General features: G+C 34.4%; 10 protein-coding genes across 14 annotated transcripts in view; 8 read left to right on the top strand and 2 right to left on the bottom strand.

The window, feature by feature from the left end:
• The first annotated feature begins 988 nt into the window (after nucleotides 1-988).
• Nucleotides 989-5,498, top strand: LOC123012551. The gene is made up of 7 exons (XM_044410561.1): nucleotides 989-1,159; nucleotides 1,212-1,324; nucleotides 1,389-1,664; nucleotides 1,730-1,821; nucleotides 1,870-3,024; nucleotides 4,707-4,936; nucleotides 4,989-5,498. Exons 1-7 carry the CDS (start codon nucleotides 989-991, stop codon nucleotides 5,358-5,360), a joined length of 2,409 nt encoding a protein of 802 aa, XP_044266496.1. The 3' UTR covers nucleotides 5,361-5,498.
• Nucleotides 5,499-6,722: 1,224 nt separating this feature from the next.
• Nucleotides 6,723-7,256, top strand: LOC123015568. Its single transcript, XM_044415354.1, has 3 exons — nucleotides 6,723-6,888; nucleotides 6,941-7,055; nucleotides 7,104-7,256. The coding sequence occupies exons 1-3, from the start codon at nucleotides 6,783-6,785 to the stop codon at nucleotides 7,225-7,227; spliced, it is 345 nt and encodes a 114-aa protein (XP_044271289.1). The 5' UTR covers nucleotides 6,723-6,782; the 3' UTR covers nucleotides 7,228-7,256.
• A 236-nt stretch (nucleotides 7,257-7,492) lies between these two features.
• On the top strand, nucleotides 7,493-7,939 carry LOC123015606. The gene is made up of 3 exons (XM_044415426.1): nucleotides 7,493-7,598; nucleotides 7,649-7,763; nucleotides 7,816-7,939. The coding sequence occupies exons 1-3, from the start codon at nucleotides 7,493-7,495 to the stop codon at nucleotides 7,937-7,939; spliced, it is 345 nt and encodes a 114-aa protein (XP_044271361.1).
• A 1,558-nt stretch (nucleotides 7,940-9,497) lies between these two features.
• Nucleotides 9,498-12,509, top strand: LOC123010373. The gene is made up of 6 exons (XM_044407228.1): nucleotides 9,498-9,627; nucleotides 9,677-9,794; nucleotides 9,839-9,923; nucleotides 11,945-12,077; nucleotides 12,135-12,252; nucleotides 12,305-12,509. Exons 1-6 carry the CDS (start codon nucleotides 9,525-9,527, stop codon nucleotides 12,405-12,407), a joined length of 660 nt encoding a protein of 219 aa, XP_044263163.1. The 5' UTR covers nucleotides 9,498-9,524; the 3' UTR covers nucleotides 12,408-12,509.
• Nucleotides 12,510-14,307: 1,798 nt separating this feature from the next.
• On the top strand, nucleotides 14,308-16,088 carry LOC123010362. The gene is made up of 4 exons (XM_044407219.1): nucleotides 14,308-14,418; nucleotides 14,467-14,590; nucleotides 14,638-14,736; nucleotides 15,829-16,088. Exons 1-4 carry the CDS (start codon nucleotides 14,310-14,312, stop codon nucleotides 15,938-15,940), a joined length of 444 nt encoding a protein of 147 aa, XP_044263154.1. The 5' UTR covers nucleotides 14,308-14,309; the 3' UTR covers nucleotides 15,941-16,088.
• A 100-nt stretch (nucleotides 16,089-16,188) lies between these two features.
• On the top strand, nucleotides 16,189-18,781 carry LOC123015804. 2 transcript variants are annotated; one of them, XM_044415780.1, is made up of 5 exons: nucleotides 16,189-16,373; nucleotides 17,730-17,887; nucleotides 17,934-18,165; nucleotides 18,210-18,430; nucleotides 18,484-18,781. In XM_044415780.1, exons 1-5 carry the CDS (start codon nucleotides 16,337-16,339, stop codon nucleotides 18,655-18,657), a joined length of 822 nt encoding a protein of 273 aa, XP_044271715.1. In that variant the 5' UTR covers nucleotides 16,189-16,336; the 3' UTR covers nucleotides 18,658-18,781. The 2 variants fall into 2 exon arrangements, with proteins under 2 accessions (XP_044271715.1, XP_044271714.1); XM_044415779.1 differs by having other exon boundaries at nucleotides 17,721-17,887.
• On the top strand, nucleotides 16,384-17,665 carry LOC123015803 (U3 small nucleolar ribonucleoprotein protein IMP4). Its single transcript, XM_044415778.1, has 2 exons — nucleotides 16,384-17,356; nucleotides 17,418-17,665. Exons 1-2 carry the CDS (start codon nucleotides 16,604-16,606, stop codon nucleotides 17,601-17,603), a joined length of 939 nt encoding a protein of 312 aa, XP_044271713.1. The 5' UTR covers nucleotides 16,384-16,603; the 3' UTR covers nucleotides 17,604-17,665.
• LOC123015806 lies at nucleotides 18,720-19,736 on the bottom strand. 2 transcript variants are annotated; one of them, XM_044415783.1, is made up of 4 exons: nucleotides 19,565-19,733; nucleotides 19,345-19,513; nucleotides 18,929-19,295; nucleotides 18,720-18,850 (listed from the first exon to the last, which is right to left on the bottom strand). In XM_044415783.1, coding segments are annotated over exons 1-4 (618 nt in total). In that variant the 5' UTR covers nucleotides 19,645-19,733; the 3' UTR covers nucleotides 18,720-18,848. The 2 variants fall into 2 exon arrangements, with proteins under 2 accessions (XP_044271718.1, XP_044271717.1); XM_044415782.1 differs by having other exon boundaries at nucleotides 18,720-19,295; nucleotides 19,565-19,736.
• Nucleotides 19,737-19,801: 65 nt separating this feature from the next.
• LOC123015800 (constitutive coactivator of PPAR-gamma-like protein 1) lies at nucleotides 19,802-26,328 on the bottom strand. Of its 2 annotated transcripts, none has more exons than XM_044415770.1 (13): nucleotides 26,097-26,328; nucleotides 25,561-25,825; nucleotides 25,229-25,515; nucleotides 24,896-25,042; nucleotides 24,508-24,681; nucleotides 24,163-24,462; nucleotides 24,018-24,114; nucleotides 23,625-23,798; nucleotides 22,771-23,417; nucleotides 22,417-22,717; nucleotides 22,041-22,363; nucleotides 21,675-21,775; nucleotides 19,802-21,624 (listed from the first exon to the last, which is right to left on the bottom strand). In XM_044415770.1, the coding sequence occupies exons 2-13, from the start codon at nucleotides 25,769-25,771 to the stop codon at nucleotides 21,498-21,500; spliced, it is 2,889 nt and encodes a 962-aa protein (XP_044271705.1). In that variant the 5' UTR covers nucleotides 25,772-25,825; nucleotides 26,097-26,328; the 3' UTR covers nucleotides 19,802-21,497. The 2 variants fall into 2 exon arrangements, with proteins under 2 accessions (XP_044271705.1, XP_044271706.1); XM_044415771.1 differs by having other exon boundaries at nucleotides 21,687-21,775.
• Nucleotides 26,329-26,461: 133 nt separating this feature from the next.
• The window catches only part of LOC123015802 (cystathionine gamma-lyase), a 7,926-nt gene continuing 6,552 nt past the window's right edge, over nucleotides 26,462-27,835 (top strand). The window contains exons 1-4 of one of the 2 annotated variants that reach the window (XM_044415775.1): nucleotides 26,462-26,662; nucleotides 27,092-27,255; nucleotides 27,316-27,594; nucleotides 27,640-27,819. In XM_044415775.1, coding sequence (XP_044271710.1) covers nucleotides 27,100-27,255; nucleotides 27,316-27,594; nucleotides 27,640-27,819 — 615 coding nt within the window. In that variant the 5' untranslated portion in view covers nucleotides 26,462-26,662; nucleotides 27,092-27,099. Of the gene's footprint in view, nucleotides 26,695-27,091; nucleotides 27,256-27,315; nucleotides 27,595-27,639; nucleotides 27,820-27,835 lie in introns of both variants that reach the window. The other variant, XM_044415773.1, reaches the window with a different exon arrangement.

The raw sequence follows: 27,835 nt of genomic DNA, 5'->3' as shown, positions 1-27,835 counted from the left end.
AGTGTTGTATCGATTTGGGTTTGTGTATATCACCCGATAAGGCTGTAGTTTAGTCCCTTCAATTATCAGATAATAATCGTTCATTTCGTGATAATTTCAGTGACATGTGAGTTATTATTTACATAACTGGACGTTTTAATTTAGATGTGAAAAGCGAGCGACTTGTTCATTACAAATGGAATTTGCAAAAAAAAAATTAAAAACCAAAAAAAAAAGAATCGAGACATTTACGTACCTATCAAAATAATTAGCTCAAATGAATCAAATAATTTCTTTGATGTTTTTTTATTGCTTGTTACATTTCTGCAAATAAAATAAAACTTTCTGATACTTAATCAAATATCAATGAATTGCATGTTAATCGTCTGAAGTTTCATTTAATGACTTTGACCCACTTTGGGGGCTAAAAATCTAATAAAGACAAATGGCTGAAGCTTTGTTGTTAGTAAATGATGATGAAGCTTTATTTATTCATGTTTCTGGTATCTGACACTGAAATTATATTTTTTTCACTTCTTAAAGAGTGAGAGAGGGAAAAATTATGATTTTTTTTTATATTCAAAATTTATAAAATTTTTGTAAAGTACAAGGCACAGAACGCATTATTTAAAAATTTTTAATTTTACTTTTGAATTAAAATTTTTATTTAACTTCAATTTATTGTTGATGTATAAAGTTTCCTTTTTAAGGAGAAAATTTAAATTATTCTTAGCGTTTGCGTATATGATACCCAGTACTCAGGTCTGTAGAGTTGGTTGCGTGCGTACAAATTACACTAGAAGTGTAATTTATTTGATGTTTGTCATTTCTTTTTTTTGTGATAACAACTTTTCTTGCACAATCAAATAATTTTTAAATTTTTTATTTAATTTAATTGCTTTTGTGCCAAATTCAAAAACCGAGTTTAAATCTTTAAAGGGACCAATAAACATGGCGCCTCGCGGCCTCTCATCCAATCACAACCTCCGATTTTTCAGAAGTAAACAACATGTCGGTGGTGGTGTCAGACGATGAAAATTCTGAAGATTCTTTTTCAGATTTATCTCAATTCTCGATACCACGAGAGTACAACTCGCGTGATGAATCAAAAAGTGACAGTTTTAAATTATATCAAAGACACAAATCCACCAACGTAGCTAAGAATCTAATAAATAGACAAGTAAGACTCGTACTTAACCTCAAACATCATGTTTTCATTGCGGAAATTTTAGATTTACGGGAGGTTTACGAAGAATCCTAAAGCTAAGACTGAAAGAATATTTAACAATATACACCATAAATGTAGATTTGGCCTAAGTTCCCTACTTAAAGACTATGAAACGATGTAAGCGAGCTTTAAAAGTTGCGTTTCTTAAGAAGGGACTGATTTTGTGTTTTTTTGGTTACAGGAATCACGTTTTTATGGGGTTCACGTTGTGTGGACAGTATTTTCTAAGTTTTACGGAACGACCGCTTGAATCTATCAACCATGTTGCACCGTCTTTATTCTTTAATGGTTCTTATGAGTATGAATTGTACTTGTGGAGGTTCATACCTGGAGAAAAGCTGAAATATGTTTCTAAACATGGGATCTTTAAACATTTGAGAGGGTTGGGGGTTCTGGATAAAATTATGTTTATGCAATTTCCAATGGATCCACATAAATTACTGTGCTACGGCCTGGCGTGAGTAAAAACCCTTCTTCTTGAAATAAACAAGAGACAAAAGCATAAATTTAAATGATTTTTAGGGCCACAAGCCCGGCCATGGTGTACATAACCATAATCACTCTCCCGTTTCCAAAGAGTTGCAAACATTGCCATCGAAATTTATCTCGAGACGGTAAGACTCCCATGATGTAGGAAAATTAAATAAGAAATTCATTTACAGAATCTGTGAGTCAAGGTTGGTGCGTGAAACACGGCTTCGTCCTGCACTATGTGTTCTCAATGTCTCAACCTAGCCCCAGCTTCGACCCCCACATTTCCCTGGCCTACCCGGACCACCTCGTCATAAATACCGGCCACCACATCCACATTTTAAACGTAACGACCCTCGATCCACCTCAGTCAAGCGTAAATTTATCAAATTTCGTAAAAGAAGACGACTCAAAATTACCCTCTCAATCGGTATCTAACTTTACCGACACTTTTAGCGAAGTGTCGGAATCTCCAAGCGAGCATTTCGGTACGAATAGCGTCGTCGATGCTATACTTGAGGACTTTAATAGCGAGTACGACTTGGAAGGTAACGAATGTAACAAACCTTTTCACGAATTAAACATCAGTTGTGAGCCTTTAAACGTGACGGGGAAAAGTTATCATAACACTTTAGTCCAGAATATCGTCGATCCGCGTTTCAAACGGTTACAAAACACGAGCAAAGACTATCTGTTTTCAGTACCGCAGAGTTCGGGCGTGCAAAAGTCGGCCGAGAAAAACAAAATCGACAAAAAGATCGCCGAAAAAGCGTACGAGTTTATTGAAGAGAACGAGAAGTGCGAAAAATTGAGCTCTTTTCGGAAAAAGCGACTCGCGGAGAAAAAGTACGAGTTTTCGGAGGATAATAGCGAGAATATCGTGCCGTTCAATTCGCTCCGGCGCGAGAGGAGGTATCTGCACCGTTCGCAGAGTCGCTGTATTCGCTCGCCCGACTTTAACAGTTTGTTTTTAAGCCCGCATTCGCCGATGCAGTCGCCCAATTCGCGAAATGGGCAGTTTTCGCCCGGAGGAGCGCGGAATTTGTACTGTCCGTCGATTCGCAATTCGCCACATCATTCCAAGTCGCCGATAAGTCCGAGAGAATCGGCGCGGAAGTTATATGTGTATTCGCCGAGTTTAGATAGCGATTGTTCGGATTCGGATTCGAGATTGATTTTGAGAATGCCGGGGAATTTTTCGGCCCAAGTCGATCGGTTTTCTCAGCAAAGCGGGTTATTGATTGTAGATCCCAAGACCGAGACGCCGAGGTGGATCAAAAAGGTCGTGAGGAGGTACTCGAATGGCGATTTCGAGAACAGTTCGCTGCTTTCGGGGCAAAGTAGAGGTTTGTAATGTGCAAAGATGCAAATTGGTCTATTTTAGAACTGGAAATTAATCAAAGGTTCCAGGGTATTTGAAGCTTTAAAACCAAAAAAAAAAAAAAAAGATTTTTAGTTGCTTAATTAAGACTTTCGCGCAAAGAGTAGAGTTTTAAATATCATTTTAAAAATCCAAATTAACAAAAATGTTTTTTTTTATTATCGCCATCTCAAGTTTATTATTTTAATTTCAAAATTCTTACTTTAGAAATCTATCGCTCTAAGGTTTAATTTTTGCTGCACTAAATTTTTTACAGGGGTAAAACGAAAAAAATTATTTTTTTTTTATTTTGGCCGTCAATCTCATTTTTTGACAAAATATTTTTTGTGTAATTTGAAATTTGAGCGATAATAGGTGGTAGTATGAATAAAATGTAGCAAAAGCTTTTAGTATAGTTTTGTCTCTTTCATTCTCATAAAATCTAAATTACGTCTATCTTTTACTATTAGAGTAGAAGCATTTACTTAACTTTAATAATGTCAGTAATAATAGAAAGTCAATCGACTTTAGACTACATGTTTTTGACTTTTTGAGACAATCAGTCACAACGGGTAAATTGCAAATTTTTAGACATTAAAGAATATTTTTTCTGATATTGACGACCGAAATAGCATGCGGCAATATTTTTTTTAATAATTTCGATGGTTTGTACAATTGGAGACAAAATACTTTTCTGACACTTTAATGTAATTCAAGCTTTAACGTTAAAATAAATGACAATTTCAAAGTAATGACAGCTGTTATATTTTCCTATCAAAAATATATACAACTTGTCACCTATGATTGACARTAGCTAAAAATAAGGTTAACAGTTCTAAAGCATGCTTTACAATTTAATGTCACTCAAGTGACATTGACGACCAAAGTATTTTGTCTCCAACTGTACAGTCAAAATACCACTTTATTTAAACAACAATGGTACTAATTTGTGCTACTACTTTTTGTTTTTGAGTTAAATAATTATTTTTAAAGTTAATTGATATTACTTTAAGTATTTTGTGGAATCTAGTAACATAAAAACTGACCTAGATAAAGTTGGATTTTTTTTATATTTTCGCTTAAAAAAACAGATTTTGAGCACATAACAAATTTATTTATGAATTTGCAAATCCTGTTTTTTTTATCAATTATTGTCTGTTATTTTCTCTCATTGTCTACTATCATCTATATGTTTTTATTCGTTTTATTTTTTACGCTATTTTTTACATGGAAACGAATGCATCGTCTAGATACAATAATAAATAGTAATCCTTGTTCTCCGTAAACTTGTTTTCTTCTCTTCCTCTTCATGCATTCTATTCTTCTATTTGTTTGATCCAGTACTTTCTTTTGTTTTCTATCATTCGTTTAACAGASGCTCGATCGTCTCCTATCTCTTTCCTCACATTCTACACTTTCGTTCTTCCTCTTTTATTATTATTCATTTGCGTTTTTGTTTATTTTTTCTTGTTCTCTCTTAGCTAGCTCTAACACCACACTACACTCATCTCCAATATCTCTCACTTTTTCTTTTATCCTGTTTTATTTTCCAGTATTCGTGTTGCACACTAATGTGTAAAATTAWAAAAGTAARTTTGACAGTTCTAAATTGTGACCAATTTGTAAATTTCTCGACTTCTCAGAAAAATCTGAATTTTGCAATTTTAGATGATTACAATATTCCAATTGAGATACCTCTCCTTGTCCATACACTGACTGACCAACACTTGGACGTCGTTCCCGATTTTAAAGTGGATCAAGTGACTGAAATGCAACTAATCGTCACTCAGCGAACATTTGACTGTGAACAATTTGTCCAAAGACGCGCTCAAAAATTATGCAGCGACTCTCTTCTTGAATTCCTACATTGTCAGGATTACGATATTAAACTGAATTATGTAAGTGATCAAGTGCMTTGATATGGTTGGTTGAAATTCTTTTTGTTGGCAGATTTGTCCGTTAGATGGACACATCGTATGTCAAGCTGTGATTAAAATGGGTACTCTAAAAACGGTCGAACCATACTACGGCAAGCCGGAAAATTACACGACGCACTGTTGGTTCGTTTGGAATATAGCGACTGATAGTTTCGAAGTGATTGAACCGCCTGATGATATTAAACTACAACCTACTGAAAMTTACCAAGATTTGCCTCATGTTGACTTTCCAAGTACTCACTGTAACGGGGTTCTCGTTATGGACTATTGCTATTCGAAGACGAAAACGAGTCTCAGGGATTATGATAATTACTATGAAATTTGTTTGAGGTCCGATTCTATTTCTCTTAGGTCGTCAGATGACAGTTTTAGTTTTAGCGATTGATTTGTATTTTTCCGTTTGAGTGGATGTAAAATTTTTAAGTTGTATTTTTTTCTGAACGTGTGGACGTATTGGACTTTAACAGTAATAAGTTAAACTGTGATTTTAATGTTGTGAAGTTAAATAAAATTATTTATAAATTTCACGAGTTTTGGTAACGGAGAACTATATTTAAAGATTATAAGCACCTACCAATTTGGGCTTAGCCTCAAATCTTTCAACCACTGTGATTGAGGTTGAAGGTTCAAAGGAAGCAAAAGGAATAAAATTCCAAAGTTTGAAACGGAATTGACTTTTTTGTTAATTTTTCAAAAAAATTCGTCGATTTCATAAGAGGTATATTATAATACTAGTTAATAAGCAAGCCTTTAAAACATGCACGACGGGTTTAAGAGCACGACGCGTCAGCAGAGTGCTTTTAACGTCGTAAGTGTTTTAAAGGCACTTATAAACGAGTGTTATACGCTATTTTTTATTATACCTGCCCATTTACGATCTTTTATGAGCATTGAAAAAATGTGTATTTACACCATCGCCGTCTCCATACAAATAATCCTTTTCTCGCCTGGGCATTTTTTGAGTTCAACTGATTTCCGTTGGCGCTTTAATCTGGGGAAAATTTTTGACAAATCCAGTTTTTTAGCTTAAAGGGTTCAACCTCATAATATCAATTCTCCCTGGCGTATCTAGTTTTGTTGTATCCTTCCTTCCCAGCTTTTATGAATTGCGTTATTTTTCGTTAATAATTAAAACTCATTCAGTTTTTCCTTAGTAACCCCCGTAACTAAGAAAAAATCGGAATCACTTCTCCAATGCATTTTTTACGAAATGCCCAGGCGGGATATTGATACATTTCATTAAGGAGGCGGTGATTTACACAATAAAATTATCAAAGGTTGTTTGTGAATCGTTTTCGTAGAGACGGTTACTAGTTTAAGTTGCTAACCACATTTTTTCACGTTGTAATTGGTTCAGACATTTTACTATTTCTTGTTACCTAGACAACTTTAAAATTCAGGGTGTTATAAGCAGCATGTTTTAATTTAGGATTATGATGCAGGTATAATAAAATAGTATATTATGTAACTAGTGTTATAAACGCCACTTTAGACATGAGTTTTATTAAAAAAAAAATTATTAAGACTCAACTTTAATCAAATTTATCCTAATATTCCTAAATTATAAAGGTACTGTGAGATGTCGATCTCTTTAATTTTAGATAGGTTTCTTATTCTCGTTTTCTATTTGTAAAATATAATAATACTACCTATTCCATCAAATACTTTTTGGAGACACATAAAAATAGATATTTTTTATTACTACTTCACGATTTAATAAGTTTTACTGTTGTTTCGACTACTATCACTACAAAGTCAGACACATTCGTAAATTGAAAATCTTATTTTCAAAATAGTTTTTAAAGCGATGAATATTTTCTTATCAGTGATAATTTTAAGTTTGTGCATCCTGCAACTTAGTTTTGCTCGCAGCAGTATAAAATGGACGCTCCTGAAACCTCACCCTTCGAGAAGTAAGTTTCTTGCTTTATAAAAAATCCCAAGTAAATATATTTTTTCATTCAGAAGTTGGAAGGTGCTACAACAAAAAATACGGTCACCTTTCCGTAGGGAGAACTGATATTAAGGGAGAATGTATGGCTTTGAAATGCCATCCAAACGGCAGTATAACACTTTTCGAGTGATTTCACAATTTTTAGTTGCAATGAATTTATGTTTCTTATCACAGGTGTGGACCACGTATTTTCAAAGGCATGAGACGATGTGTTAGAGAGAAACCGCTAGAACCTTGGAAACCATTTCGTAGGTGTTGTCCAGTTCATTGTCCAGAAATGGGCAATCACTATATGTAATTATAGATACTAATCAAATAAATCTTGAGTCAGAAAGCTTCTTTTTTAATATAATATTAAAAAAGTAAAAAAACTGAATCCTTATTATTTATGACCGCTTTATATTGCTTCAGTTTTTATCATTGCAACTTARATCTGGTATTTAAACAGTAAAATAAAACAYTTGTGCTTCCAAAATTTAGTTTTACTTTTATGACCTACTACCAAATATCTGATAATGCATCATATCAAGTCCTAAATCTAAAAAATTAGACATCTAAGAGCGATGAAGTTGTTTTTAACAATCCTGCTTTTAAGTTTCTACATATTCAAACTTAYTTTTGGCGCTGGTAATGTAAAATTCACTCTTCACAAACCCCATCCTTTGCGAAGTAAGTTTCATTTATATTTTGTAACAATTCGTTACTAATTTTTAAATCAGAAGTTGSACGGTGTTACTACGAAGAATATGGTCATCTTTCGGTAGGAAAAACTGACCCTAAAGACAAATGCATGTCTTTGAAATGCCATCCTGATGGAAGTGTGACAGTTTTTGAGTAAGATAACACGTATATAGTTATTTATTTCGGTTATTTTAATTTTATTTAGGTGTGGACCACGTATTTTCAAAGGTATCCGGCGATGTATTAAAGAGAAACCATTAGAGCCTTGGAAGCCTTGGCGTGAGTGTTGTCCAATACACTGTCCCGAGATGGGCAACCACTACATGTAATTATCATTACTAATGAACTAATGAAATAAATATTGATACAGAAAGCTTCTTTTTTTAATAATATGTTTATAAAAATGTTAATATCAAAAAAGCAAAAAAATTAATCTTTGTTTATGACCGTTTTATATTTTTTGTTTTATTTCAACATTAAATTTTAATTTTCGGATGATTTAAATGTTATAAGTTTTCAGTTAGCATGAAATAAATAAAAAGGGAAAATAAGAATCTAATGTTGTAATATAAAATCTTGTTTGATCAAGCCATAAAAATTTTACATTAGTTTTTACAGTCCAAAAAAGAATATTCTGTAAACAGGGTGAATATAAAGTGATTTTTAAAAAATCATTTTCCTCCAAAAAATAATAACACTAGCCAACAAACATTTTGTGACTGAGAAGAAAATAGTTGTTTTTTGTTTAATTCTATGTGCTAAACTCAAAAATGATAAAGAAAATTCCATAGCACGTCAGATTTTAAAGTTAGGCATTTTAAGATATTACGTATATATGTAAGTATGCTCGACAAAATTGCCGAAAAACGAAACACTTAAAATTCATTTTCTCCATTCTCATTTAATTTTCTTCCCCCAAATTTGGATGCCGTTAGTGACGAGCAAGGGGAAAGGTTCCACCAGGATATATTGACGATGGAAAAGAGGTACCAAAGGAGATGGGATCCAGCTGTGATGGGGGATTACTGCTGGTTCCTGATAAGGGAAGTTAAAATACCCTACAAAAAAAAGTCAGCTTTTGCAAAAAACTCATCTACAACAGATTTATGATAGAATCTTATACATCTTTAACATTGTTTTTGTTTAGTGAATAAATTAATTTTTTTCGTCGTCTATTTAATTAATTTCTATTTGAAATAAACAATTTTTACGATAAAATTTGAGAAAACTATTTTCCTGTAACTTAAAATCTGWACGTRATGGAGAATTTTTCTTATCAAATTCGTAATTAGAGATGTTAATGTACCCTGATACACGTGTCAATAGATCAATCACAAAAAATAAAAGAAAATTTGTTGGGCAGTGTAATTAATATAAATTAAAGTAATATAAAAAATGTGATCGTTTTTTGAAAACGAAATCATGTTTTGTTTTTAAGTTATGCGATTTTTTTGACAAAATCGCAATTTATGTTACCATTTAAAAAAATAAAAAATTTTGTAGAACTCAAAAACAAACAAAAATTTCGAAAAATTTTATTTTTTTATCTTACAGGTTGAGTTTTTACCTTAGACCATTGTTTTCGGTGATAGAAATCAAATATTATTCACAAGTGAGATAAAGTTTAAATAATGAAATATCTGTCTTTCTAACAATGTTGATCGTAACGTTGGCAGTCCTACATAAATCACTTCCCAAGGGAAGGATGAAATGATGTATTTTCCGACCTCTATAACCATTACCATAGTGGTTATTACAAAAAATAATTAATTTTGTCGTGATAAAACATTGTTATTGCATTTTTATACAGTTTATACGACCTTACGGTTATTTTATTGTTAATCGAAAATAGCAGTCCCCAAAATTATATAAACTCAGGAACTCTTCAGTTTTGTTAAAAAAATCGAGGTCACGATGGTAAAAGCAATCTTGATAGTGGTACTAGCTTTATCCATTTTCCTGCTAAATTTTAACACTGAAGCTGCAGTTGCACGATATAAACCCCATCCAAACCGGAGTAAGTTCTTTCAAGTTTTATAAAAATTTACAAACGCCATAAATTTTAGAACCTGGGGGATGCTTTAATGAAAAAGTCGGGCATTTAACAGCCGGTGCTGTAGTATCAATGCCTGGAAAATGTGCAGAAATGACTTGCGATTCTACTGGATGGATGGAACACATCAGGTTTAAATTAGTTTGTATTGTTTGAGATWATTTTGTTTTTTCAGTTGTGGTATCGTGGCTTTGAGCAGGCCAAATTGTGTGCAAAAGCCGGTGGATCTTAAAAAACCTTATCCAGAGTGCTGTCGAATCGTCTGTGCCTGAATTGGTTTTTAGTGTTATATGAATGATAAAATAAACAATTTACTTAAACGAAAAACTGTTTCCTTAAAATGTTATTTAAAGGCACTAGACACCTACTTATATTTATTTTTTTATCCTCAAACCTTATAAAAGTGACCACTTTTATGACTAAATGTTACAAGTAAAAGTTTTACTTTTCAACCATGGAGTGAAAATTCTATTTTTGAGCAATTTTACTTTTACTTCGATATTTTGCACTACTAATTGCACTGATTAAACTATTAAACATTTTTGAAAATCTCAACACTGACGCGTGGTGTTTGTTTATACAATAAGCATTGTTATTATTTCATTAGTTTTAAAGCGGTTATTTTGTTCATTTTCTTGCTAATTATTAGTGTTGCTCTTTACTCTCAGTCTGAATACGTTTGCGAAAATCGTCACTTTATTGACAATCATTTCTCAACGGAATTGCACTTTTGATTTTTAATTGAATTTGTCCAAAAAATTTTTAGTGAAACATTTTCTATAAACTTAGCAAACAATCTAGAAAAGGTCCTATAAAAAAACCATAAAATAAGTATTTGTAGCAAATATACCGCTTATTTAAGTTTGGTCTCTACTAAAGAACCAAAATTCTTTAATCTTTAAAATCTGGACCAATTTTATTATTGTASTTAACTCGAAGAGGGAGTATCTTTGWATGTTTTTACTGTAAAGTAAAAATCGTAAATTCAAAAAAAAAATGCTTTAGTGAAATAAGCCATTGTTGTAGGATTTGTATACTACCATTTTACGGTTAATAATAGACACAATAGCCTCTAAAAACCACATAAGCACAGAAACACGTTTCAATCTTTTGTTAAAAACTCCAAATTAGGATGATGAAAGCCGGACTAGTGCCACTAGCTTTGTACATTTTTTACTTGAAGCTGAATATCTAAGATATAAACCCTTTTTTTATCTTGGAACTTGGAACTAATTTAGTAATTTAGATTTTAATACATTATTTATAATAAGAATAAAATATTTAACTGAATGTATAAACAAGGAAGCAAAATTATTGCAGCAATGCCACAATTATATAATCCAGAAGGGCCAGAGGGCATTTTTAAAACCCAATTGCTTAGACGAGAGTCATATCTAGAATTATACAGGTGCGCCAGAATTCGCGCCGYAGAGAAAATTTTCAAGTAAGGTAAGATATCAGGAACATGAAAAAAATGTTTAAAAAATTCTATCAGTCAAAAAATTTTGACATTTATTTTTTGACATTTGACATTTTTTATGTCTATTTAATGATACTGATGATCTTGTATATGTTTTGTTACAATTATTTAGTAAAGGGACAAAAATTTTGTCAATAAACGCCACAAATAACATTGAACAGAGTTACAATTTAGGATACAGCTTCCTTGTTTCCTCTTTTAATAGCCTATAGCAAAAAAACTTGGAAAATTATTTTTCCAACAGAAATAAATAGAGTCAAAGTGCAAACTTTAAAMCCTTATAACTTCGAAATTTTTATAGATAAAATTTTTTTAACATTTTTTCCATGTTCCTAGTATCTTACCTTATATGGCARTTTTCTCTGGGGCGCGAGTTCTGGCGCATCCTGTATAAATATAACTGTTATCTGTGACTCTCCTGAACTGACTGGCCTTTTTACAATCTTTAAAATCCTGATTAAATTTCTTCGCTTATACGAGCAAAAGTTTTTTGGCTTATTTACACTTTAGGATTTTTAATTTGGTTTTCAAAAAACTGATTTATTAAATCGACTCAAAACCTTCGACAAAGAGGTAGGAAGTAATTTGAATTTTACTAAAGAAACAAAAAAATAAAGACAATAATTTCAAGATTAAATACTAGGGAAAAACCTGTACATCGCAAGGAAGTACAGTCACTTTATTAATTAACAGCAAAAACAAATTAAGAAATATGTTTTTAATTGGCGATAAAATTTGTACCTACTGCATTCTTGTGATTCACTTTTTACGATAATACCAACCGAAAACTATAAAAATTGAAAACAAGGAGCAATTGTGCAGTTCAACACAATGAATGTGTTTTTGGGAGTGATACTAGTCTTATTTGTTTCAAATGTTTATTGCAATCCTGTAATGAGCGTCACGCGTAAAATCACATTTGATCGGAAAAAAGGTAAGTCTTTACCAACAATACCATCCTTGTAAAAAATTTTAATTGCATTAAATTTAGTTGATGAGCGTTTATGTATGGACCCAGTATTGAAAGATGTGAATATTGGTGGTGAAGTTGCAAAACAATATTGTTTTGCTTTGGAATGCAGATTTACCGGACAAATTGAAGTTTATGGGTTTCAAATTATTCCTTTAAGTTCAACTTTGAGTTTAACTTTTATGTTTTAGTTGTAATCCTGTTTATAACGAGGACCCCAACTGTACTCCGAAACGGTTAGACATTAGCAAATCTTTTCCAGAGTGTTGTCCAATAAGCTGTTTACATGGCTGATTTTTACAGCCTTAAAATTTTATCGTTTGAAGACGATTAAAGATATAAATGTTTGTCAAATTATTTTTTACCTACCTGAATTAATAAAATATTTCATGATGATGTAATTATCCYATTTTTAAACCAAATGATACTAATCGACCTTAAGATTGTGTAACATATAAAAAATCAGTTAATATAAGGTGWGTTTGAATTGGCGTAAAACGAATGYTGTGTTACATTACCTAAAAAAGTGTTACCTAAAAAAACAATCCTTTAAATTAAACTTTGTTTGCCTTTATGAAGGCCCGGGGAAATCCAGGTGTCCCAGCAAGTCGAAAAAGTCCATTAGTGACCTTTAAATGGTAAATTAAAAAAAAATATACAGGTCATTGATAGATACTAATCTAGTTCATCGCCTAAAATTATTTTCAACTCTACAGCGTGTCTCAAAAATAAGTTACAATACAAACTTGTGTTTTTTTAAATGAAACACCATATGTTTCTTAGCGTTTTTGGGTGTAAATTTTTATGACAACTTTTATTGGTCGATTTTGCTTAGTTTTAAAAATAAGACTGTTTTTTGCACTTTTTAAAAATTTATTACACAAAAACTAAGACATCTAGAAATATTTTTTTACTACTGCAAAGAAGAAGGTACAAGCTATAAGGTTGTAACATTTTTTAGTGTGTTGCATTTGCAAAGATAAAAAAATTAAGGTTTTTTTAAAAGTTCAATAACTTAAAAAATTTAAATGGAACACGCTATTTATTGTTTTTGCATTTTAAAGATTATTAAATTGTTTTTCAAAATTATTTACTTTTAGGTGTCTATAATCAATATTTAAAAAGATTTTTAACGTTAAACATTAAAAAAATTAATATTGTTTCAGTAAGTAGCACAAGAGATGGAAGAAATATCACTTAATAATCACATTTGTGTTAAACTGAATCCATTATTCTTTATTTTTACAATAAAATCATTCGACTTTCAGTATTTATAACGACTTTTACAATCTCTGGATAAATCAACGGATAAGTAATCCGTGGTGTTATTTAACTTTCAACAAACTTTTATTTATTTTTAATTTATTAATCTTTACAAATGCAAAACACTAAAAAATTGCCTCAGCTTTAAGTTCTGTACTTTCTTCTTTGTAGAAGTAAAAAAAATATTCTAGCTGTCTTAGTTTTTGTGTAATAAATTTTGTTTTTGTCAAAAAAAAGGTTTTATTTCTAAAACTAAGCGAAATCGACGAATAAAAGTTTAGCGTAAAAACATTGTTTTAAAACGCTACATCTAAAAATGCAAAGAAATATACGGTGTTTCATTTAAAAACACATAAGTTTGTATCGTAACTTATTTTTGGGACATGCTGTATGGTTGAAAATAATTTTAAGTGATGCACTATATTAGTATCTATCAAGGTCCTATACATTTTTTTAAATTTTGCCATTTAAAGGTCTAATGGACTTTTTCAACTTGCTGGGTCACCCTGTATATGTTTAAAGCCCGATCGAAGGGAGGGATATTATCGACAATTATACCCGTACAGACAACATTTTATTCTATTTTAATTTCTAAAATATTTAATTAGCCATTATTTCCGGCAAAAATTGTTTCTATTCGAATTTCAGTCTACTATTTTGATGTGGCTAGAGATATTGTGTATTGGATACTGTATCCTATCAGATGCCAGTTTTTTGCATTTTATTGTTACGTCAAATAATATAAAAAAACACAAAAAGCAGTCAGTCATTTCTATAAAAATTTTACCTTGAATACCAAAAATTGCAATGAAAATAAAAACTACGAATTGCTTCATTCCATTGCAATAAATCTGTTAGTGTTTTTTAATAGTCAAATTCTACCTATAAAAACCGAAATTAACCCCCCCAACCTAGTTATTCGAGATAGAAAACATGATGATAAAGGCGATGCTTCTAGCAGTAGTACTTACTTTAGCCATTTTCCAATTTAATTGTAACGTTGAAGCAGCAACTAATAAGGAATCGCCTCATCCAAAACGAAGTAAGACTTTTTGAATAATAGATACAAGTTAAAAAAATTATGTTATAGAACCTGGTGGTTGCTATAGAGATGGAATTGGCCATTTAAAAGCTGGAGAAAAAATCCCGGTTCCAAAAAAATGTGAACAAGCCTATTGTCTTGAAGATAAGTCTGGATCGATGCAAATAATAAGGTTTCATTATTTTTCAGATTTGCCATAGGTTTTATTTTTTGTTTTAGCTGTGATCCTGTTGATAAATCCTGGACTTGTGCTGACAAAGAGAAAACTTACCCGCAATGTTGTCCCAGAAAATGCACAACTAAGGACAGACTGGTTGGGCTACCATCTTTTTTTAACTCTTGAGAGATTTTTTCTATTTTTAGAAAATAAAATTTTATGAAGTTCATTCTCAAAATGAATGAATAAAATCACAAGTGTTTTATTTCAATATTTATTTCAATACCACATAGTATTTCAAAAATGAAGATGAAAGAAGACAAAACTTAATATGTAATACTATTTATTAACCATAACATAGCACTCCGAAGAACAATACGAGTAAAATACAATACAATCTCAAATAAAAAAAGTAATGTTTCAAATTTAGAAGAAGTGAAGGACGCTCTGTATAAACTGTAGTATTACCCAATAAAACCTAATAGAAATAATTTTGTCTTTAGTGTAATTTCTAAGACAAATTCTTCGGTATTTTCCACTTTTTATTTCGCTTTTAATTTCAAAATTTGACAACATCCAAAATCTATAAAAGTTTTATGTGTATAAATTTTCCAACGAGAAAATAAAATCGATCGCCGAACAGTAGTTATTAGTTATTACTTTGTAATTTTTTAATGAAATAAATTACCCAACAAGTGTTGGATATTTTTTTATGAATGTATAATAAAACACAAAAAATAGATATGCTCTCATTTTACAACGATTTTTACATTTCTGTAATTATACCTATGTTGTATATTTCTAGTCACGTCGCACTTTTTACTTGTGTATTTGTATTACTAATTGCTTTGGTGTTTACTCAAACTTATCACTAATAAAATGAACAATGTAAAATTTAACAAATTACTAAACGTGCGTATAGTTTCAAACTAAAAATGCAGTCTCTTTTAATATTAACTTTGTGTATTTCACAAATTCACTGTGGCGCAGGACCAGGATATAAATTCTCCACACCCAATTCAAATCGAAGTATGTGTTATTTTTATTACTTATTAACAGTTTATTCATTAATTCATAAATGTAATAGAAGTTGGATGCTTTGACGAAAGATTGGGTCATTTAGAGCCTCATAAAAAACTACCGGTCTTAGGGAAATGTGAAATGGCTTATTGCTATCCTAACGGGTCTATATTTTATGATAGAAGGTCTAAATTTATAGAGATTTACGTTTAAATTTAATTATTTGGTTTTAGATGTGCTTTGCGTTTAATGAGGGCTCCAAACTGTTACAAAGATATCCCAGTAGATTTAAGAAAGCCATACCCCCACTGTTGTCCCGTCAAATGTATCAAGGATCATCTGTAACGATAATTTTTTCTCTTTTTGAATTTCATTTTGGTAATAACTACAGTGGGTATGTATTTCCCCCAAGGACTACTTGAAGAAATTGATACACACATGTTTTAGTTTATTGTCTAATACTTGTTTGCTTACTTGACCATTAAACAGTTTTATTACTTAATAATCTGATAACTGTGCTCATAATGAAAACATTTTTCGAAATATAGTATTTCGTGGGATTCGGCTTTATTGATTTTCGCTGCGTCAGGATTTCGTACTTAACTTGACAACACTTCCCAAGTTCCCAAACATTGTGGGAATAATTATCCTATAACGAAATTTCAATTATTTTAGCACTCGAAACAGTTAAATAAGTGACGAAATATGTGGGTTTAAAGTGATAGCGCGGTGTGATAAGCAATGGAAAATTTTCAAGCTAAGAAGCAAAAATCGGAAGGTTTGTTGTTAATTTTAGTTTTAGTAATCTTTAAATAATAGTAAGTTGTCGCAAACGCATAAGTTTATTTCTCCCTCGAATAGTTGTATAATTTTTCAATAAGAGACACTTTTGCGCCCAATTTTTTAATAAACAAACAATTTTCCGTTTGTTTTTCCTCGTGTTGGCAGCAGCGATTGTTTACTGTCACCTGTCAAGTGCACGTGTTTTTGAGGTTATACATTTCAAAAATGTTACGCCGCCAAGCCCGCTTACGCCGGGAGTATCTCTACCGCAAAACCGTCGAAGACCGGCAGAAATCCATCCAAGACAAGAAGAACCGCATCAAGCGCAGTTTGGAAGAAAACATCCCCATCCATGGGGACCTCCAAAAGAAAGCTCTCCACTACGCCAAGAAGCTTGAATGGGAAGATTCGGGGCCCGAAGCCGCCGTCCAACTCGGCGGTGAGAGTGGCGGGGCCCTCGCCAGCTCTATCGACGACGAGTACAGATACGCGGGGGTCGAAGACCCCAAAATTGTCATAACGACCAGTCGAGACCCCAGCTCGAGACTCAAAATGTTCGTAAAGGAACTGCGACTGATTTTTCCCAACGCACAAAGGATGAATCGGGGCAACTACGAGATGAAACAGTTGATACATGCATGTAGGGCCAACGACGTGACGGATTTTATTGTAGTGCATGAGCACAGGGGGGTCCCGGATAGTCTGGTCGTTTGCCATTTGCCCTACGGCCCCACGGCTTATTTCACAATGTCGGATGTTGTCATGAGGCATGATATCCCCGATTTGGGGACCATGTCGGAGCAGTACCCCCACTTAATTTTTCATAATTTTAAAACAAAACTAGGGGAACGAGTCACGAATATTTTGAAGTACTTGTTTCCGGTGCCGAAGGAGGACTCCAAACGGATAATCACTTTCGCGAATCATGACGATTATATCAGTTTTAGGCACCACACTTACAAAACAGTTGATAAACAGGTAAGTTCTTTGTATTTACACCAACACAATTAAATTAATTTGTTAAAAAAATAATTTTCAGATTGAATTGTCAGAAGTGGGGCCTCGATTTCAGTTACGCCTATATGAAATTAAATTAGGGACTCTTGACAATGCAGACGCTGCTGATACAGAGTGGGCCCTAAGGCCCTACATGAACACAACTGTGAAAAGGAGATTTTTAAGTGATGAAGACGGTTGGCTCCAGGAGGACACGATTACCTCATAATATTTATTTGTATATTTTTTTAATAAATTATGTTATGAGAATGTAGTGTTTTATTTTCTTATTTTTATTTCTTATCGTTTTGTTTGGACAATGTGTTAATGGAAACAATAAATTTAGAAGTAACAGGTGTTTCGAGGAGCGGCAGAGTGCGAAAAAAGTCGTCAAAGTTGATGGATTTCGAATCACCGGATGACATTGATAGGTCGTTTAATAAAAGACAAGGGATTGGACGAAAATCGGATTTTGATGTGCAGCCACCTCGGAAAATGCCACGTCCCGAAGATGTAATAGCATTTTTTTTTAATCAATACACTAACATAAACTTTGAAGGTTTTTATCAAATCGGATCACAGTTTTGAAAATTACGACGAAGCGAGTGAGTCCGATTACGAAAGTGAATACGAATTGCCCGCGAATACAGAATCGAGTATTGATTCTGTAGACACAGACAGCGATTTTGATGAACAAGAAACAGGGGGTTTCAAACGACTCGATACAGACACTTCTAAAAAACGACTAATTATCAAGGATGGCAGAATTGTTAAAACCGATAAACATCCAAGTAAGACGTGAATTTACATTCGGGGGTTTGATTAAGCGTTTTAGGGGGTGGCAAAGGTGGGTCCAAAGCAACGGGGAAGAAGACTCCGATTTCAAAAACATCGCCCGGGAGTTTGTCTTATGACACGTCAAGTATTTCACCCCCGAGTCCCAGAGGGAAAGATAGCTATAAAGTGAATGGTATTAAACCCATTGACGTGGCCGCTCATTTGAAATTGTTGGGGGAAAGTCTCACTATAATTGGAGAGAGACTTAAAGAGCACGAGGTGCTCAAAAAATTGTTGAATATGTTTCCAGTTTTGTACGGTTATTATTTTAGGGTCAAATTGCTGTTTCTGGGAGCTTGTCAGTCCTCCTCGACTCCCTACTTTGCGCCCTGGGACCCCTCCTCTGCCTCACTCAACAAATCCCTGAATTACAAGAAAATTGCTGCAGCCCTGAACAACTCATGAGTACCTTAGACAACGTCGCTTTCATCATGCCTGGCTTATAATTATCTCATCAGTTATATTGATTAATTATGTAATAATGATTGTAAATCCAAAAATATTTCAATTACCTTATTTAGTTTTATTTACAAATCATAGACAAATACCGAAATAAACAATACAATTGACCATTTTTACTTCTTACCTAACACTTGACGACACGTAAACATCACGGGTACCTCCCAGAAGGTTTAATTCCTGGAGGATGATTAAAACAATGAGCTTTACAAGGATCGTCATAAAGACACGGCCCTTCTTTAGGCTTCCAATGCTTACAACAAGGCCTGGTGCAGGGTCCCGGCTCATATTTATTGCTCTTCTTTTTGGGTTTCGGGGGACAGGGTTGGACTTCAGCACACCAAACACCACAAGGATGACAGCCGGGAGGCGGAGTTAACTTCATAGTACACGGTTTGAATCCCGTGGGGCACCCAGGGAGGGGGCAACATTCATCTTGTTTATTTTTCGTGTAATCTTCGCAACAGGGTGTTTTGCCATCAACTGTTTGCCCCCTTTGTTTATCGGGGGTGCAGCAATGATCACGATCGTGATCCTTACAGGCGGGACTCTCACTATGCCAATCGATGTTGTAATTGTTGTAAAAATTGTCGTAACGACTTCGTTCTGCTTCCTCGGGAGTTAGCTAAGAAAGTTACTAGTTATTTTATGATTTTGGAGTGAACATTAATTACTATTGGTGGGCTCGGAGGGGCCGGAGGACACGGAAGTTGAAGGGGCTTCACAGGTTGGGGCTGCGTCGGGACCAGAATAGGGGGTGGGCAAGTCATGGTAACTTGGGCGTAGGGAACATTACAAGGAATGCATGGGGGAGGTGGGCAGCAGCTACAAGGTTGGCTATTGCTGTGGTCAAGAGTTAGAAAAGGCGGAAAATCGAAAAAAATGGGTACCAACCAGTCACCAATTTGATGTACGAGGTCACTGAGTTCGGCCAGTAAGGACGTACCCTGATTATTGGTGCCATGACACGCCATTTTCCCGAAAAACAACAAATTTTGAGAACACAAAATTTCAACACAAAAATTTCGATTTTGGAATTTTTTGAATGTCAGATTTGTTGCATGGCGACTAGGGAAAAGCCGCCATGATTTTTAGGATAGGAAATGGGAAAAGGTGAATAAAAAGCATGAAAAATCATTCAAACTTTTTCATTTGCATCTTACAGATACTTGGTGGTACCTTTCCAGCATATCTTCCACATCAAAATCGCATTTCAATTGTTTGTAAAGAGTTAATTGTTGCGTAAATCGTTACAAACAAATCGAATTGCAATCTTTTATTTTGTATAATTATAAATTACAATAAAAAGTGAAAACTTTGAATTTATGGTGATTTCAGAAAGTTACATCAAGACAATAAGCGGTAGGTTCTGACATTGATAAATTTATCCTGGAAACGAAAAAAAAACAGTCTAGAATTCTGTGATATTGTCCCAAGTTTTCTAAAATCACATACTATTTTATCTAAATATAGGTACTTTAATATTTATTCATATGGATGCCCTTTCACCCATAGAGCCAATATACACATATATAAAGTTAAATATATCAGTTACTGTGAATTAGAAAAAAAAAAAAAAGAATTGTAAATACTCTACATACTTTCCAAATATCTAAATAGTTTAAGCATAGAATGTACATATAATGATTAAAAAAGGGAAACTTTGCATAATTATTAAATTTAACACAATAACTAAAAAAAAAATCGTATCCCAAGGAAACTAAAAGCAATAATATATAATTAAGGAAAATGTAACGTCGGCGGAGTTAATACACCATCATCAGCAAAGAAAGCGTAACAATTTTACAACGAAAAGTTTACACATTTCATGAACATTACGATAATTCCATCCAGAACGGATAAATTACTAATACAATGTCTATTATTGGTGAGCTAAATTATGTAATCTTTTTTTTTTCTCTACATGTGTATAGTTGAATAAACAGCTACGTAAAATTGTAAGTATTGTTCAATTTAGCGATTAGTTTGTTTACTTTTGACAATATTCTGATGTAAATTAAGAATCATTTGGATTCAAAGTTGCGTTCAGTTAATTTTCGGCTATATTGTCTCCCATGAGCAATAGCGCAAGTCAGAGTTAAACAGCAAAAAACTTCGTTTCGATGAAAAAGTAATTTGGTTTTGACATCGAATTTCCTTACATGAAGTCTATGCATGATTAAAGTTGTCTTAGAACAATGGACAAGATTTAATGTCAATTTTCAAATACAGAGCGTTTGCAAATAACTGGTAATTGGCATATACCGAAAGGTCACGATTTCTGGGAACCATCCAAAACCAACTCTCAATTCGAACAAAATAAATCGTTAACCATCACACGCAACGACTTATTTTGCGATCCAACAACAGATCTAAACGTATAAATACCATAAATATGATCACAGCAGTGCTAAAAGCACTCTCTCAGTCAATATATAATTATAACAGTTGTAACAAATATATAAAAATATACATATGCTCTCAAACAATCAGTCAGCGTTTCAGATTTTCATCTGAACGCAGCTTGAGCGGCGTCGGTACTACCAACCTTACAACCCTAAATTTACATTCGACGTACCGTCACCGCTAAATTATCGTTGTTGAGCTAACGCGATTTAAAAAACCAGTCAGTCACTTATGATAACGCGAGACACTCACACTCTCCAGTCTCCCACACCGTGTCTCTTAACACTTTAATCGACTGTATATAAGGCTTCACTTCTCCACTTTCGAGAAGTCTTCGAATTCGTAAACAAAGTATACTTAAAAAAATATAAAAAAAAATCCAGCGACTAAAAAAACACAACACATACACTTCATTTCATAATTAATTAATCAGATTCGGAGCATCGCCTTGACCCTTATGCTCGCTGTTCTTCATACAGTCTTCCGACTTTCCTCCAGTGTTTACCGCACCATCACTATTGAGGATGATTTCGTCAGCTGGAATGTCTCTGAAAAAATATTCAAAACACACGTTAACGCATTTGGAGAATGACTTTACCGTAAAACGCACCCGCTCTCGGTTTTAACTGTGAGCGTGTGCTCCTGATTCGCCTGTGCCTTGTTGCCGCCCTTGTTCGCATTATTACGCTTCTTATTTGCCTGCAAATAATTCATTGGTAAAATCTGAATTTTTTGGAATATTTGTTACGAATGCCGGCTCATATTTTATCCTTTAGCAGAAATTTGTTTGAACTCGTATTGAGGACATTGCCAAAAATCCAGCAAAATCACCACCCGGAGCTCAATTATTCTCCTTCCAGTGACAACTCATTTGGTTATCAATCAACCAAACGAGTGCTTTTTTGGAAGGTTACTCCCCCTCAACGCTTGAAACGGCATTCGCTCTATATTCACCCCAACTTACGTTATTTTTCCTATTGACGGGGAATGTCGGTGGTCCAGGTTTGCGTTGTTGTCCCCTACCTCTCGGCATATTCTGCTGATTAAAATTACTGGGTCCTGGAGGCCCCATCATGCCGCGCCCTCGTCCCTGATATCCCCCTAATGGGCCTTGCTGCCTTATATTTTGCTGATATCCGTAATTAGCACCCCATGAACCCACAACAACCCCAGCGACTTGCAATTGGCCTCCTCGAGACGAAATGGGACGGGGTCGCATACCGGCAGGGATACGATTTGAGGGTAAGGGCATGGTCGGGAGGCCTTGAGGTGGTGGTGGACGCATCCCTATTGAAATTATGTCTCAATTGTGATATTATAATGAAAATATTTTTAACTACCTGGAAATGGTGCTAATGGCATTTTAGCAAACTTGACATCCAAGCCTTCCAAAATGGCCTTCCTCATTCTCTCCACTTTAACAACTCTTTCGATATGATTTTCGCACACTTCCAATATATTCTTAGAATGTGCAGACCGGTTTAACGTGTAATGAAACAGTTTACCGTCGAAATATAACCAAGGGCAACACATAAGCCAGGGTAATGGGGCCCCACATGCATCGTTCGCCAATAGTGCCATTTCAACTCCTTGCATAAACAAAGCTGCCAACTGTACTCCACGACTAGTAACAACGTTGAGCTAAATAAAATAGGTCATTGTAATGTTTTAAACCGTGTTTAAAAACGACTTACTGTTAATTCTTGCAAGTATTGAGGATTCATGAGATCAACATTGAAAGCTTGACACAAAAAGGCGTCCAATTCGTGTCGTCTCATAATAGGTTTATCTTGAGACATTATATAGCGCAAAACGCACGCCATTATCAACATATGCTGAGGCACGTATCCCGTATTCAATATCAAAGGTGTATCTGAATTCAAACAGGATAACAAAGCCCTCATTCGGCGTCTTTTATCATCCAGAGCCGGACCAAACCATAATCTTTGAAGCGTTGGCACCGCCCATGGTAAGGGTTCTGCTTTGACTTCCTCAGGATATTGGTAAGGATTCGATCGACTGTAAATCCATTCCTTGACCACGACATCTGGTTGAGACGAATTTTCCGGTATCTCCCCGGATTCTTTCTTCTTAGTGTGAACATAACGCAAATGGTGTAAATTAAACAATACTGCATAGACGCGCTGTCGAAGCGGCTGGTACACGTCGTGGATCGGCGGAAATTCACGGTTGCCTTCGTCCTCCATCAAACAAGGCAGACGCACTTCTTGAGTACTCAAAACGTGTAAAATCATGGACGCCATTAGGCCTTTCTGGTGGCGTAGCGACGCCGTTCGAAGGACGTCGGGGGAAACATTCGGCGTCACCAGATTCGACAAGGCTAAAAAATAATATTTTTCCCGAACTGCACACAATTTTTCTTGTTTTATATAATGTATGAACTCGTATTGAGGATGTTGCCAAAAATGCAGCAAAATCACCACCCGGAGCTCAATTATTCTCCTTCCAGTGACAACTCCTTTGGTTATTGATCAACCAAATGAGTGCTTTTTTGGAAGGTTTTGGCTTACAACTGAATTTGACTTACCAGCAGTGGAACGTGTACTCTGAGCTGAATGTTTGGGCGACGATGGAACACTGCTGGTGTTTGAACTGCTTGAACTGATTAGAAGATTAACTCTAGTCCCGCTAGAAGTGCTAGCCAAATTCTGATTAGTGTTGGGAATGGAACCATTTAAAAGTCCATTAAAATGAGAAGAATCTAAAAAATTAATAAACTAAAAACAAAACTATTCACTACAAAAAAATAATAAGAAAAAATAATGTTTAAACTCAGATTGAGGACTAAATTCAAAGCAAAATTAAGTCCGCACCCAGAGTTAAGTTATTCTCCTTCCGTGCAACAACCTATTTAATTATGAAAAAAAAAATAAATAGGCGCTTTTAAGGAAGGCAAAAAAAATTGTAAACAAAAAAGTACCATTATTTGAGTTGTGTGTTCCGTTTTGATCCAAAGTATACTCTGATGACATAACCAAGTTCGCGGTTGCTAGTTTATAATTGTGAAGAGTTTCCTCCTGCAATAAAAACAATTCTAAATTGACTCAAAACCATCTATTTCGCACCTCTTGCTCCGTTGTTTCTGACGCAAATTCGGTCCCCGAGACATCCAAATCATCATTTTCTTTCTCGTTATTATTTTGTGCATTATTTTTCTTGTCTTTGGGTGTAGCTGCCGGTGCACAATACTTAAGAAAACCACTAGCCGTACCATTGAGATAGTACTGAACCGACTGTCTAAATTTAGAGGCACGTTTTTCGTCAATATATCCGAGCATAGCATTAACTAAAGCGTCCATATTTGAAGGTGGAGGCAACGACCGTACAAAATCGGCCAAGGTTTTTACATTAAACTCAGCTGGTGACTAAATCAAACATTAGTCAGGGTAAAAACACACGAGATGACTTACTTTGTTATCTCGAATTATGTTTGTGATACCGATTTTTTTGTGAAAGTCTTGTAAATCGCTTTCAGTTAACAAAAAATTGCCCATTAGAGCTGCCATTACGCAAAGCTGGTCTTGGGTCAATTGAAGGGATTTAGTTAGTTCGTTTATCATGAATTCTTTAGTCTCCAAAGAGCCCTGAAATATCAATCACTATTTTAGCAATCATTTATTAATTTATTTCACGAAAAAAATGTTAAAACTCGGATGTGAGGACAAGATTAGTATAATCTTGCCATCATCCAAGTTTTATCACTCTCCTTCCGGCAACAACTCGTGAGGACAATTATAAAATCCCAACAAGCGACATTTGGAAGGTCAAAAGACAAGAAAAATGTCTCCATTCACTTACTTTATATGTTAATTTTAAATTTTCGGCTGAAAAATATCGCGGTGGGTCAAAGGCAGCATATTCAGCGTCGTCTGCTAAAAGACCATGGAACCCATATTCCCGACAATACGCTATGACTTCTTGGTGGTGGTCATCCATGGTACACATCTACAACCCATTTTTTTAATCAAGGTCACTTAATTAACTTGCGTTCAAATTTGTATACTGCAATGTTTGGACTTCATAAAAGCGTAATGACATCACAGTAAAATTGCTTTACTTCCATACACATCACATGGGTTACATAACGCCCGTGTGTTACTTTATGGAAGATGGAGGCTTTCTCAAACTTACCACAGTTACTCCTAAGTGTCTCAGAGCCATCCTAAGGCTGGACCTGAGACACGTCGGGGGCGTCCACCAGATCTTCGGCGGTGGTGTAGCTTTGGTATTTATGTGTTTCAAGACCATTCCAACTTTTTGTCTGTTGTTTGCTTGTTCCGCTACCCATTCGTTCATCCGACATGACTCTATCGTACCGTTAAAAACCACAGCCAATTCAATGTTACCACGTTCTATAGCACGTGTTAATAGAGATAGGAACTGAATCATGCGATTCCATTGTCCCCCACAAGCCCAATCTAAACATGTCAATTAAACAAAATTTGACGCTTATTACTGGTTACCTGAAAAATAGCCCCCATATAACCGGTCGAGGCAGTTTTCAGCATCTACAATGAGTTTCAGTTTGTTTCCAATAGGTCTAATTTTACGGTTCGTATTGTGGGGCTGTTGACGCTGCGTTACGTTCCGGGCGATTTTTAATAAATCAACAGAGACGGCACCTCCTTCTAAACTAGGACTTTCGAGAAATACTTGCAAATCGTGGACCCCCATTTCCGTGCTATTCTGATCAAAATTAATTATCACTGATGACCATTTCTAATAATACTGAAAACGAAAACAAAAATTTTCGAGTGAATTAACGAATATCGGCTTTTTGACTTTGTTTATGTAATTAAAACCACAAAAACATTTCTAGCATTATGAAACCTGAGCCGCCATCATGAATTTGTGATACAAAATTTCCATTTTAAATTGATCAGAATTAAGCAAACGGGCCGTTCACTTTGTGTACTTTTAAAATAATTGCAGAAAAATACTTAATTGGTTTTGTAATTACAATCGGGGGCTTAATTAACGCACATTCAATCTTAATTACCTCAACGCGACGCCTTCACATTTCAAGATGCCGGCACGTTGCTTGCTTCTTTTTTTCTACCGTATTGCACGCTCCAAAATCAAAAATTAATTCAAAAACATTACAGTTGTAACAACATGTTCGTATTTGACAAATATTGACCGTTTTTACCAATAATCAACTCGTAAAATTTCATGTTTCTCGACAGTAAGTTAACAAAATATTTACCGGAAACTTTACTTCAAGAGGTTACTGCGCATGACGGAAGAGAAAGTCCACCATTTTGAATCCCCAATTTGAAAATGAGCGCCAAAGCTTCAATCTTTTTCACTAGTATTGAAGGTTGTATGCAAATAAATGACGTCAAATTGATAACATTTAAAAAAACACTTAACGGTGACGAAATCTTTCATAATTTACAGCATTACAAGCATAAAATCAAGTTCAATTTTTATCGCTTTTTTTAGGGTTTATCACAATAAGAATGAAAATATTTTGAGACAAAATTGTGAAAGAGAAATAAATTTGGCTTTGGTAACATTATTCAGGCACCTGTCCGAAAGACTGAGCAGTAGAATTAGTTTGAGGTGTGTTGAAAATTTCCAGTCAAGTTTTAGAGGTAAAAAACATGAATAATAACAATTTTTTAGTAAAATTTGATCAAAAATTGATCTGTTGTCATGAATTTTAGTGGCAGGTGTGTAGAATTCGAAAAACTCGAGTTACACGTGGCCATTCATTCCCCCCCAATAAATACAATAAATTAATACATACTCAGATATTTTAATTTTTTTTCAAAAATAAACCATTCTGTGGTCGATTTTTTAATCAAATTGGTCCATTTTTAACATAACATGACTAATTTTAATCAATTTCGTGCGACCTTCAGAATACAGGCTTCTTTGTTGCCGACTGAAATTAAGCGGATTGTTTTTAAACCCAGTGATGTTTTTTCTATTGAATCTAATCAGTCATTATAATTTTAAATTGAAACAATCTTTAATTGGAATTTTCAGTCTTCAAAATGGCCGGCGAGAGTGGATATCTTCCCCAACATAAGGGTTTCGCAACTGCTGCAATTCACGCGTTTCAGGAACCGGAACAATGGGACTCCATGGCTGTAGTCACCCCCATGGTGTCTTCCACAACTTTCAAACAATATGGCCCTGCAAATTTCAAGGTAATACTTTTTTTTTTCGTTAAAAACAGTCGTGCATTTTTTTTTTATTAAAAATTGCAGAAATACGAATACGGTCGCTCCGGCAACCCCAGTAGAGAAGTTTTAGAGAAATGTTTGGCAACCCTAGACAACGGAAAATATGGACTGTGCTGGTCCTCAGGCCTGGGGGCTACCACAGCCGTGGCTAGTCTTTTCAAAGCCGGGGACCACATCATCTGCGGGGATGACGTCTATGGGGGCACTAATCGGCTCTTTAGACAAGTCTGTTCGAAGTTCGGACTCGATATCACCTTCGTTAACGAAAAAGATATTGAAAAAACTATCAAACCCAACACCAAAGTAAGTGTGCTCAAAATTGGGGCTCAAAATCAACGCAAATTTTAGCTGATTTGGATTGAGAGTCTCACTAACCCGACTTTAAAAGTCATGGACATAAAAGCAATGGCTGAACTTGCCCAAAAACATAATGTCTTACTGGCCGTTGATAGCACTTTTGTGACCCCCTATTTCCAACGGCCGTTGGAGTTCGGCGCTGATCTCGTTATACATTCAATCACCAAGTACATCAACGGTCATTCGG

This window comes from Tribolium madens, unplaced genomic scaffold (genome assembly GCF_015345945.1).
Source record: "Tribolium madens isolate multiple individuals breed KSU strain unplaced genomic scaffold, Tmad_KSU_1.1 Scaffold_19;HRSCAF=116;Tcas5.2_LG9, whole genome shotgun sequence".
NCBI classification, from domain to species: Eukaryota; Metazoa; Arthropoda; class Insecta; order Coleoptera; family Tenebrionidae; genus Tribolium; species Tribolium madens.
This window is presented reverse-complemented; position numbering and strand designations above follow the sequence as displayed.